Source organism: Episyrphus balteatus, chromosome 1 (assembly GCF_945859705.1).
Source record: "Episyrphus balteatus chromosome 1, idEpiBalt1.1, whole genome shotgun sequence".
NCBI classification, from domain to species: Eukaryota; Metazoa; Arthropoda; class Insecta; order Diptera; family Syrphidae; genus Episyrphus; species Episyrphus balteatus.
Genome location: NC_079134.1, coordinates 10,991,869 through 11,005,018, shown reverse-complemented (window position 1 = coordinate 11,005,018; position 13,150 = coordinate 10,991,869). Strand labels below are relative to the sequence as shown.

The 13,150-nt window shown below is 33.8% G+C and overlaps 1 protein-coding gene across 1 annotated transcript; it reads left to right on the top strand.

Annotated features, from left to right (window-relative positions):
• Window positions 1-4,163: 4,163 nt before the first annotated feature.
• On the top strand, window positions 4,164-8,805 carry LOC129905863 (protein mushroom body miniature). The gene is made up of 2 exons (XM_055981484.1): window positions 4,164-5,160; window positions 7,796-8,805. The coding sequence occupies exons 1-2, from the start codon at window positions 4,279-4,281 to the stop codon at window positions 8,399-8,401; spliced, it is 1,488 nt and encodes a 495-aa protein (XP_055837459.1). The 5' UTR covers window positions 4,164-4,278; the 3' UTR covers window positions 8,402-8,805.
• The last annotated feature ends 4,345 nt before the right edge of the window (window positions 8,806-13,150 follow it).

The window sequence follows — 13,150 nt, the reverse complement described above, 5'->3', positions numbered from 1 at the left end:
AACAAATATTAACCAAATTGTTTAAATTGCTGTCAAATATGGCATGTTTACAAATACCCCACCATGTTTGTGTTTTTTTACAAATTCGGGGTAAATGTAAACGGTGGTTTAAAATTTAGAATTTCCTCTTTATCATATAGATAACGACTTGAAAAACGTTCAAGAAGGTATTTGAAAAAAAAAACTTTTTCAAATTCCAATAAAAGTTTTTGTTTCCTTCCTTTGATTCTTTATATAGGCACCCAATATGCATCCTGAGCAGCTCTGAACGTCATATTTTTATTTTTTTTACGTCAATGACCGATTTTTCAACATCATTCACTGAAAACGATGTGTTGGCTACTTTAAAGTGTGACTCCGTGGCACTTTAGCAGTAGTAATTGACTAAAACTACTTTATTTTTATTAAAACCAATAATTTCAGCAAAAATATATGTTTACATTTACCCACAGAATACGTTTTTTACATTTTTCCATCATGAAAAATATTCTGGGGTAAATGTAAACACATGCAAATCGACATAAATGTCCTGTATTTTAAAATTTGTTTATTTCACATAGAATCTACATCAAAATTCGAAACTAAAAAGTATTTGCAAATTGTACTGACTTAAGGCTTGGCCACACCGAAGGGTACATACCGTCGCCTCAATAAAATATTGTCGTATGTGCAAAATTGAGGTTTTGAGATTTGAATGCAGTTTTGCTAATTGATTTTTTCTCTTTCATTCTGTGAAATCCGTTTTTCGATATCTGTCTTCGTTTCCAAGATAATCAGTATGCATTTTGTCGTATGTGTAGGTTTACAAACATTTTCAGTATCTATTTGTCGTAAGTGCACTGAAAACGTGCACATACGACAAAAATTATCACATACTACAATTTTTTCATACAAAATCTATGTTTTTCTTCGTTCGGTAAATAATTGTAGTATGTGCTATTTTTGCTATACATACGACAATATTTTACTGGAATTTCGGTAAACGTTTGTCGTATGTCCCATAAGGAAATACACAGACGAGTGTATTTCAGTCGCAATCAAGATGTCGAGCAGGGCGAACGAGTCACCTGCGCCAAGTTTATCGGAGGAGCTTTATGCATAATATGATAATGCATACTAAATGCTTAAAAAGTGGTTTTATGATTTTACTTTATTTAGCATGAGCAACGAAATATTGGATGATGAATTCCTCGATGTCGATCCATTAGGTTCGCCCAATGAGTGTTCTGAATCCAGTGACAAGGACTTTTCAGCAGACGATGAAGATAACGATCCCACGTACCAGTTAGAAAATCAAAATGAAAACTCCGAAATTTTTATGAAGCTGCATGATATTGTTATGTCTATACTCCATCCACATCTACAAATAATCAACCCAACGATCGGAATCTACCATTCTAATTCTAAAAATTGTTCAAAAATACAATAAAAATGTTTTATTTTTTCTATGAATTTAATGTGATTTTAAATTTTTTTTCTGTTTAGACAAGAAAAAGTAGATATAGGTATTTTAAGAACGGCCATTCCACACGGAGAAGACCCAAACATTGACTTTGTTTTCAGTCTATCTCGTTGAATAAGCAACCTTTTTTCTTGAAACTTGGTAGGTGTTAAACTTAATTAACTTAATAAAGTTGATGTTCTAGAAGTTTCACGAAAAACTAATTTAACGTAGCCAAATTATTTTTTTAAACTTCTAGAACTTCAACTTTATAATGTGCCCTTAAGACCTACCAAGTTTCAAGAAAAAAGGTTGCTTCTTCAACGAGATAGACTGGATAATAAGCGTGAAAATGTCCTAAAAATGCGAATGGAATGGCCGAGAATTAAAAGTTCATCTCATGAATTCTAAAAATTGTTGAAAAATAACATAAAAATATTATTTTTTCTGTGAATTAAATTTTATTTATTGTTTAAACAAAAAAAATATATTTTAAGAATTAAGAGTTGTTCTACTTTAAAATAATAAATTAACGTAAACCGTTTAAAAAGAAAAAACCCTGTTCTATGTTTTTTTTCGCATCGAACTTGATTTCTATTTAATGTCGTATGTCGTAAACAAGTGTAGGATTAAACTTTGTTTATTTTTTGTCGTATGTGTCATCAATTTGTCGTATGTGTTTGACTAACAAATTTCTTCTGTGAAAACGTTACATACGACAACGGCATATTGGACAAAATTGACTATTATTTGTTTCTGGATTGGAATATTGAAATAATTCTAACGCAATTCAATAGGCAAATGTTTTCTGTATATACCATGATATTTTAAAAAAATTCACCGTACAGTTTTCGAAAAAAAAAATTCTGAACTTTGATTGCGTTTTCCCAAAAGTAGCCGAATGTAACATACGACATTATTTTATTGAGGCGACGATACGTTAGCGGTACGGGTACTTGTATGAAAAAAATTCCAAACTGACATATCAACGTTCAGATGTGGAATTTTTTTCATACAAATATCGTTACTGCTACCCGTACCTCTACCGCATACCCACCGTTGATATGTCAGTTTGGAATTTTGTCCATACAAGTACCGTTACCTCTACCCGTACCGCTACCGCATACCCTTCGGTGTGGCCAAGCATTAAGGGTACTTATATGAAAAAAATTCCAAACTGACACATCAACGTTCGGGTGTGGAATTTTTTTAGTACAAATATCGCTACCGCTATACCGCATACCCTCCGGTGTGGCCAAGCCTTGAATCTTCAAAAATTTTTAATATTTCTGAAAGACTAACGACTTGTTTGACACTTTAAAAAATTATCTTTCACGGAAAATACGCTCGTCGAATGAATTCTCTCTTGACAGCAATGAGTTTGACGTATAAGTTAAAAGATACATGCGTCCGCGATTTGTACTTATGTATGCGTCAAAGAGATTTAACTGAAGCTTGTTATGAGCCATGTTCTCATTTACCCCTGTTTACATTTACCCACATTGACCCTATTCTGTCAAAGTCAAAATAAAAAAATTCAAAATTATTTTAAAATCAAGTAAAATCTACAGAAAATAATTTTTAAAGCAAGAAATAAATGAATTAAAAGTGAAAAAACCGTCAACACTGCTCTTGGAGTCAAGAAAAATGCACAGGATAGTAAAAAGTAAGTCACAAATGAGTGAAAACTCTCCAATTTTTCGCTAGAGCTGCGTACTGAAAAACGAAAAGCAAAACGAAATTTTCCGTTCAGGATTTCGTTAACGAAATTTTGTAAGGAACATTTTTTTCGCTTCAGCAGCGTACCAAGCTTAATCAGCGTACTAGGCTTAGTTTTTATTTAAAATAGTTATCCCGATTTTAACTATAAAAATAGTTTAAAAAATAGTTAAAAATTACTATTTTTCTCTGTGTGCACTAGTTGAAGGTCTATATTAGCCCTGTTCCATTGTAGGTGGTAGTCTACTAATAGTACCTAGATGTTTTGGTTAATCTAGTACTATCATCTACTCAGGCTCTTCTTCCCGAGTAGATACGATTTGTATTGAATTCGTTGAAAGTGCGTTCCATTGAAAATCACTATAGTAAACTACTAGTAGTAGGTACTTGGCCACCTCCCAAAGGAACAGGGCTATTGTGTTAAAATAGCAAAATTATGCTTGAACCAAAGTTGAAATACAGGCAATTCACATAAATCGGCAAGTTAAATTCCTGAACCAAGGTAGAATCACGTTTGTACAACTGCTCCTTATTCTTTGTCCGTAATGCCGACTTTTCACGAGTCGATTTTTAGCCGCACGATATGTCGGTCGACTAGGATTTTTCTATGGGGAATGTCACTTTAGTCGCCTGCGACTTACGTTCATACGAGTCGAAAAGCTTCGCCACACGGCAAAAATCGACCCGTGAAAAGTCCCCATAATTATGACACATAAAAAAAGTACAATCCGGAAAACTAATGTGTGATTTTCTAGCTGAATCATCTTTGCATAATTCGGCTGAGATTCTTATTCAAATTTAAGCTCGGCTAAATTACAGTCAATTTTCTGGTAAATATTTTTAAAGATTTAATAAAGTCGTTACTCTAAAGTCCTTATAAAAGCAGACTTACCAACTCCTAATAACAAAACAAAAACAGTCGCAAACAAAAATACGAACACGTCTAATAACAATTTTGTAACACCATGGAACGCCATCTGACTCAACCACGTGAAATGTTTGACAGCAGCTGTCAACACAATTTTTTTTATTTTGACCCTTCTTCATGTTTAATTTTTGATCAAAAGTATTTTTCCAATTTTAAGCTGTCTTCATTTAAAAAAATATTGGATAATAATATGACTAGAAAAAACCGAGGCGGAAGTGGAGGTGGAGGCGGACAGCCCAAATCTTATCCGTTAGATAAAAATGAAAGAAGAGAACACTTTAAAAAGATCCAAATGGAAAAGAATATGAGAAGAAATCAAGATAGAGACCATGGCCGGAATTCTGATGAACGAAGGCATCGAAGCCGCGATAATGGTCCTCCTCCTCCTCGAAATAGAATGACTAGTTTTCGTGGTTTTTCCAACAACGATAACAATCATGGCAATAATCATAACCATTCCCATGGTTACATTGATAATAGAGGGCATCATCAATTTGGTTCTTCAAATTACAATGCAAATATAGGACCAAATGAAATTGGTTACAGATATGAAGATATAAACCAAGCAGATAATAGAGGACCTGTACCTTTAATGTCAGTTCCTTTGCAGACTCCTCCTCTTATACAACAACAACAGCAACAACCTGTTCCTAATGTAAAAGCTGAGAAAGCTACACCTCAGCAACAAATTGAGTCTCCGAAACCAAGCACAAGTTTGCCAAAGGCAGTGCCAACAACACCGGTGTCATCTAAAAAATCCAATGAACCAATGATTGATGTTAAATCAATAAAAAAGGAGAAGCCAGATCCTATTCCAACTCCAACTGAACCCAAGAAAGTGGTTAAGAAAAAAGCACCTTCTTCTTCGTCATCATCATCCTCTTCTTCATCGAGCTCAGATTCTAGTTCAAGTGACGAAGAAGCACCTCCAATGCCTAAACCTATGAAAACTAATAACGTCAAAAAGAAGGAACCAGAAAATGATGTTGTTTGTTTGGGGAAACAAAGCAATTTTGAAAGTCTAGTCGATGATGATGATGATGAAAAGGTGTGTGTGGTTTGCAAGTCCCAGGTAAGTTTGGTTTGTTTTCATGACTGATTTCTTGACAAAGTTTAAGATTCAAAAACTTGGTTTAAGGACAAATTGGAACTTTATTTCATTTCACCCAGTTGTAACGTCTTAGGACTTGAATTTAGAACTTTGTTTGAGTTAGAACTATGTTTTTTTTTAAACTCTCAATATTGGGAGTCTAGCTCGTTAGAACTCAGTTTAACTATAATTTCTCAATCGAATAAAATTGTTTATTTTGCATTTCAAACTGAACCGGCAGAAAAATAATTTCCAGATCTATATTCCCTCCAGAACTGTATGGGAGGACCGTAGCATTCTGACTTTTTTTACACTTCTATACCAGTGGTTCAAAAACCAATGAAGGTGTAAGAAGTGGTATATTCTCGGAAGAACTGAATCTCAGTCTTTTCTTTCACCTGTCACACGAATGTAGTGTATTCCAAACGTAAATTCTGGCGATTAAGGAAGTTCTATCTTTGCTCAGAGAAAACGTTATATCCAATACGGATATTCAGATCTTCTCGGACAGCCAAGCGGCTATTAAATCTCTTGCCTCTTTCACTATAAATTCACAAAGAGACATTCCGGGCGGACAAACTAGCCATACAGGGAACAATCACTCCTCTACAACCAGAAAGGAACAATATAGGAATACCTATCGCTACATGCAAACTTATGCTAAAGCAGGACGCTTTAAAGAAACCCAACCTTAGATGGACTCAGAGTAATACTTGTCTAGCTACTAAACAAATGTGGCTTTGTATCGACTTGAAAAGTTTAAAGGGTTTGTTGAATTTACATCGAGTGCATATAATTATCTCCACCATAGGTGTTCTTACAGAACACTGTCTAATAGGTAGACACGCAAAAAGAATGGGCGTGTTCTCTCATGATTTCTGCAAAAAAAAAGGAAGAAGAGGAAACTGGTTTTATTTTTTACATTTTTCATTTTTATTTTTTATCATCTTCAAACTATCTTAAAGCTAGACAAAAATTCATAAAAACTAGCCTACTTATCAAATACTTACAACTAACTTACTGGTCCTATGGAAACCCTTCAACATCTTCTGTGCACCTGCCCTGCTCTGTATTAAAAAAATACTCCATTTAGAAGAATTATTCTTCGAGCGATCTAGTGAAAACGGACGTTAAAAGTCTATCCTTATTCATAAGAAGCTCCTAGTGGTTCGGCTAGTGAGTTCTTAACTTGCTAGTCTTCTGTGGTATCACAGGTCTAAGTGTGTCGAGTAATTTTCCCGACAACCACTATAACCTTATCTAACCTGAACCGGCATGGCAATCGTAGTCTTGCCCCTTCTGGTGAATAGCAATATGATATTGTTTTCTAGCCTTTATTTCAAATTCAGAGTGAGAATAGTATAATTTAAAATAGTCGTTAATTTATATTTGAAATGAGGCGTAAGTAGGCATTGTTTATTACACAAAATTGATGCATCAAACAACGATTTTCATAAATCTTTGTTTTGTACCTAAGTGCTAATGTTCAGCATTCACAACTCCATTTCGTCTTTGGCCCAAATCTAATTCCCATATGGAGGGCTAAGCTAAAAGGTAAAGTGATTTTGGCAGTAGATTTGATTTTTTTTTTTGCCTTGTTCCGTTTGCATAAAACGCAAATTTTCATATGCTACAAATTTTAAATTATGACTTTCCATTAAAATTTAATTTTTGCACACTTTGCAATTTGTGTTAAAAATTATAGACACAAAATGTGAAGGAATACTATAGGATGAGCATTTAATTTTGAAATTTTTTGCTGAAAAAATTGGTAGTTCACTGTGATTTCTGTGGTTTATAATCATAATTTGCAATACTTACTTGCTGAACACGGCCATTACTGATGAACGGCAATTGGAACTCTTACGCTGAATGAACGCTTCAGCATCCTTTTTGCAACTTGGCTACTGGCTAGTATCTTAGATTAATGCACACAACATAAAAACCTTCCTTGAAACTACACATACTAATATTTTAGAGAAAATATTGTTATTTCATGTAAGTTGCATTTTGTTGTACTACGTTTTATGTCACGTCCCATGTTTTTAAGCTACATTTCCATCAAATTAAGCCAAATCGGTTCAGCCGTTCTTGAGTTAAGAATTGTGTAACTAACACGACTTTCTTTTTATAAAAAATAAAAATTGCTGGGCAAGGAAAGTCCTGATTTTGTTTTTTTTTTTGTATGTTGAATGAGTTGCAATGATGACCCGTTCCTCTTTAAAGGTCAAAAATGGTGAAAAGTCACATTGACTTTGAAAAGAACCTAAAAGTTCTTATGCCATAGCCCTCAGTTTTGATTTTACATAAGTATTGTACGCCTTAGTTCAAAGTGCTGAATTTCGAGATTTTTTTAGGCCTACAGAGCTGCAGTTATGAAGTTATAGCTAATTCTGACTTTGTAACCTGCTATGTTAAGATCACATTGAGCAAAAAGCTGTTAAAATTCCTAGAGTTTTGAGGGTTCTTTGCACACCAGTCAGTTAGTACTTTTTAGCTTAGGTAACTTACAAATAATTAAAGATGGAGTTCTAAGATTTTAGAATTTTGTCAAGAAATCGGCTTTAATTTCCTAAATCTCATTAATTTCTATTTTAATTTTTCTTTAAATTTTAAGGACCATTCATCTGAAAAGTGCACAACAAAGTGCACAAAATGCAGCCATTCTTCATACTCAACACAAATTGTGTGCAACGGTTGCGGTGAGGCATATCCTCCAAAGCCCAATGTACCCCAGCCACCAAATCCGTTTGTTATGTTTATGCAGTTTATGCAATTTTGCATGAGTCAATACACTGATTTCAATAATCCCGAAATGTTCCAACCAATTCCCGGGCCAGCTCCAGTACAAGGATGTACCAAATCGGTTGAAATTACCAGGCAAGATATTGCTGAAAGCACTAAACGCCAACGCAAAAAGTCTAAATCGAAGGCAAAAAATAAAAAGAAGAGGAAATCCGAAAAGAGTAGTGATTCTGATTCAGATTCTGATTCCAGTGCGAAAGAACAGGTTTCAGTTAAGAAACGCAAAGAAATGGATACTCAATCGATGACATCACAACCGCAGCAACAACAACAACCCATGCCACATTTTCCAATGGGAATGTTCCCGAGTAATGTACCATTTGGTAGTGGATTCAATAGTCCTGGATATAATCCTATGTTGGCATTCACCCAGATGATGAGCGGCATGAATTCGTCAGCGATGAATTTTCAACGATAGACTTTTTTTTAAATTTTGATTAAGAATGTGTTTTGCCTGTAAATAAAAGATTTTCAACTATTTTCAAACAAAAACAAAACAGTTGGAAAAATTATTACACAGAATTTCATAATTCATCCTTATTCCGAAAGGTATTTGTTCTAAAAAGCTCAGAGAGCGCCTTGTTCTAGAAGTGGCAATTGACATTAAAATAAAGATTTAACTTCAGCTCCTTCTCGTTTGGTACAAATATTCCTAATACATCGTGGTCGGTTAAATTTGAGGTCACTTTTTATTTCTAGAGCTTGTTGATTTTGTGCGTTTTAGTACAAAATCTTTTCGGAATAAGGCTGATTATCTTTTTGTTGAGTAGATTGTAAGAAGCCCTTTTTATTTTTTAAGATAAGATAAAAAAAAAATACTTGAACTATTGTTTAAAAAAAAATTTAAACAAATGTTTTTTCTTTCCTTGATTATATTATCATGCACATTGATTTATATTTGGTGTGCATGATGTACTGCGATCTATATGATTTAAGGTACCTTCCTTTTTAGCTGGCTAAGTTGGTTCCTTATATTCCTTATATTTTCACGTGAACAAGATTCCACCCTGAAAAATTGAATTTCACTTTTCCCCTATTGTGAGTTCCGGGCGAAAAGTTGTGCACGTTCGGACATCTTGTATTTTCAACTTTTTTTTCAGGTAGTCTAGCGGAAAATTCCCTTCGGATGAAACTCATCATAGCTTTTTTAAATTCCGGGCGAACAAAAATGTTCCGGGCGGAAAACATTCCACATGAATAGAACTGATTATAGTTTCTCCTCTAACTTAATTTTTTCTCAGGAAATTGAGTATTTGGGGTATAATATAGTTGAAACTTTTTTGTTATCGTTCAAAATTACGATAATAGTTTTATTTCAACGATATTCGTTAATATTTACCACTGTAATTTCCATATCGTTTGTTTTTGGTTATCTTCAAATCGTCAAAATATTGTTGCTCCTGCCGGTTGAAGGCATGTGAGTTTCAAAAAAAAAAATTTCAGTTTAGTTTGGCCTTGGGACTTTCTCGTTTTACATAATCGCTCTTTGTGGTTACTATCTATGTATTTACTTCAGTACCGTTTACTTGCAGCTCGTTTCGTATTACTAATAGAATCTCTAAATCTGATATCGAACGTGTTGTCGAGTGTTCTTCCAAAAATATTTTCTCTTCCTATCTTGGCAGGACAATTATTTTAATATTGTAGGTTTTTTCGAGGAGCTCGTAGAAACTATGTTTTTTGGTATATCGTCTTTTCTTGCGAGGGCGCAAATAAGGTAGACTTATGTATATTTTGGCTTGATGTAGATCGTGGTAGGTTAAGTTGAAACTGAAAACTTTTCGCCTGAGTCTGCATAATACGATGAATCCGCATTCAAATAAGCGCAGTTGCCGGTAGAAGTCACCGTAGTAGATGTCTAGCTTTTTAACTTGCTTTTGTCCAGCCCTTCCGATCGTGCTTCTTGAATGGCAGTATCACAGCAGCGATCTAGGGCCTTCGCTATTTTATCGGCTGCACGTGGTCTGTAAAAGGATCTAATATTGTGCGTACAGATCCGACATGCATTGTCTTAATTTCGTTTGAAGGTTTCGTCATCATTTCATTATATCCGTCCGTATTCGATGCTTTTTATCATTTCATTCCTGGTCGGGAAATTACCAAGACGGCAGGAGCCTCCAACCTGGAGAACCTGGTCATTTAAATAACTCCAACAACGGGAGACCGGTAGAGCCGGAACATTGAAAAAGGCCAATTCTTCCTCAAAAAAAAGGCAACTTAACATATTTACCTAATTATTAGATCAATTCATTTCACTAAGATGTAACATTAATAATTTCTCTTCTTATTTGTTGATGTTTTTCAATATTATATCAGTGGTTTTCACTCCTTGAATTTAACAACCGTTAAGTATTTTCGGTTGCCATAAACATGACGCAGCACTTGCAAAAACCGAAATTATTGCGCAATACAGCCCTTAAAATATCAGTACTACTGTAAATAAAAATAAAATAAATAGAAATAAAAAAATATAATAAATTTAATATTATATTCTTACTATACTATCTTTCTTGGGACAATTTGGTGCAATGTGCCCAAACTCATTACAAGAGAAACACCTTGCACCCTTATTTTTATTTGGACATGCTTGTTGTTGGTGAGAAAAGGAACCACAATTTGTACACCGTCTTTGATTTGAAAAATTTTTAGAACTACTTGATGTTGAGGGCGTTATAGATTGAAAATTATTTTGCCCTTGATTTCTATAACTTGAGCTTTGCGATTTTATAGTTTCATACACTAAGAATTTTTTCTTAAGTTCATCTAATGTAGTTGCTTCATATAACACGGTTTTATTAGATGGACTGTCCATAATTCCCTGAATGATATACGCGATCAACGAAACATCATCGAAATTTCCTTGCATTGAAATTTGTTTCATTGAGTACATATACTCCAAGAAAGATTCATTGGGCTTTTTTCTTCGAGATTGTAAAGCTTTGTGTATGCTTATACTGGATTGGCGATCTTCAAACTCAGAACTCAAAAATTCCTTAAGTTTATCCCAACTACAAATTCCTGTTTTGGACTCGACTGCCAGTTTTGCAGCACCTTTCAATAAACGTCTACCATAGAGATACTTCTGAATATCATTCCATTTACAAACTGTAGCGATATCTTCAAAATCCTTCAACCAAATTTTAATACTTTTCCCTGACTCGCCCGTGAATTGGTCTAGAGAATCTTCTATGTCCTTAAAAACGAAATTATTTGTTTCAGCCATCTCTTCTTCACGTTCCTCCCTAACAACAACAACAACAACAACTTCTTCGGGAACTGGTTTCTTATCTTCAGCACTATCGTCAACTTCACCTATTCCAGCTTCACCTCCTACAACTTCACCTTTTTCGTTATTTTTATCTTTAATAATTTCTCCTACACTTCCCTCTCCTTGTATCTTTTCTCTTATCTTTGATCTTTCATCAACAATAGCCTGATATAACCTTTCCACTAATTCCTTTTTTAAGTTATATCGATACGATAATTTTTTTGCTTTTAAGAGTGTTTGCAATTCTTTTGTACTTAATTTATTTAATTCTTCCATTCAAATTAAATGTGCTTTTCTCATATAAAAAATCGATCATGCAAAATAATATAAATTAGTGCATGCAAAATTAAAGTAAAAAAAATCAGTAGAGCTTTTTGAGAATAAATCGATCTTTACAAATCATGCATTAATTTCACTCAAATGAAACTTTTACTCAATTGTCTGTGTGTGATTTTTGTGTTTAAGTATTCATGACATGCAATACAAAAAAAAATGATACGATCTCACCGCTTTCTGGAATATCCCGTACTTTTACTGTAAAGAGAACTTTTTTTTTTTTTTAACAGTATGGAGCATGAATTTTTAACTATTTTTTCTGAGATTTTTCACTTTTAGACTTTTTTTTGCTCATTTATTTTTTAAACACTTCTTTTTTTCTCTTAAATATTTTAGCTCTCTTTTCACATATTTTTTATTTCTTTATAGCACATGGACGATTATGTTTTAGGGATTTCACATTTGCACTCTTATAGATTTTAAATTAATTAATTTTTTAATTATCTAGGTTTCGTCTTAATCGTTTATTTTACTATTACTTTATTATGTTTTTTTATTGTCAAACACACGGCACTGTAGTTCATTAAATCACTTCTGACACCAATTGTGGGAGAGGGAAGAAATTAAAACGTTTCTAGTCTTTTATTTTGTAAAGTTTATAATTAAATTTTATTGAAATTAAATTTAAATTCAAAATAGTAGTTCAAAATAGTAGGTCAAATAATATTTAATTTAATATTAAATTAATCATAAAAATAACATAAAGGTTAATACAAAAAAAATTAACTTGGCGGGAAATTTAAACTTTTCTCTTTTACTTTGCTTAGCTTGACTGATTAACTTTTCTCTATTAATGCTTAACCACGAATGCTCTAAATCAATATCATTAATCTTAAAAGAAATTATATAAACCAAAAATGGGAATGGAACATTCATAGGGCAAATTAGTTATATTTGGTATTTTATAATTTTGTTTAAAAATGACATAGTTTTATAAAAGTAGAAATGATAATGAATGATGTAATCCTACATTTATTATTTTAACAAGTTCATTTTAGTATAAAAGGGCAACACCAAACAAGAAAATTCTTTAGTTCATCCTTGGTCGTCGACCAGTACACATCGGAAAAGAGCTCCTGGAAATTGGTGAGTAGTATAGACACAACGCGACACAACGCGGCACAACGCGACACAACGCGACACATTGCGACACATTGCGACACAATGCGACACAACGCGACACAATGCGACACAACGCGACACAATGCGACACATTGCGACACAATGCGACACAATGCGACACAATGCGACACATTGCGACACAATGCGACACAACGCGACACAATGCGACACATTGCGACACAACGCGACACAATGCGACACAATGCGACACAACGCGACACAATGCGACACAATGCGACACATTGCGACACAATGCGACACATTGCGACACAATGCGACACAACGCGACACAATGCGACACATTGCGACACAATCCCAACTAACAATTTGATTTCCAATAGTGTCAATACAGGCTAGTTTTTGATTTGTAAAGTAACAACAGCAAATCTTATACAAACCATTTTGGCGTAAATTACCGAGGTTATTTAGTTGCCTTAAGAC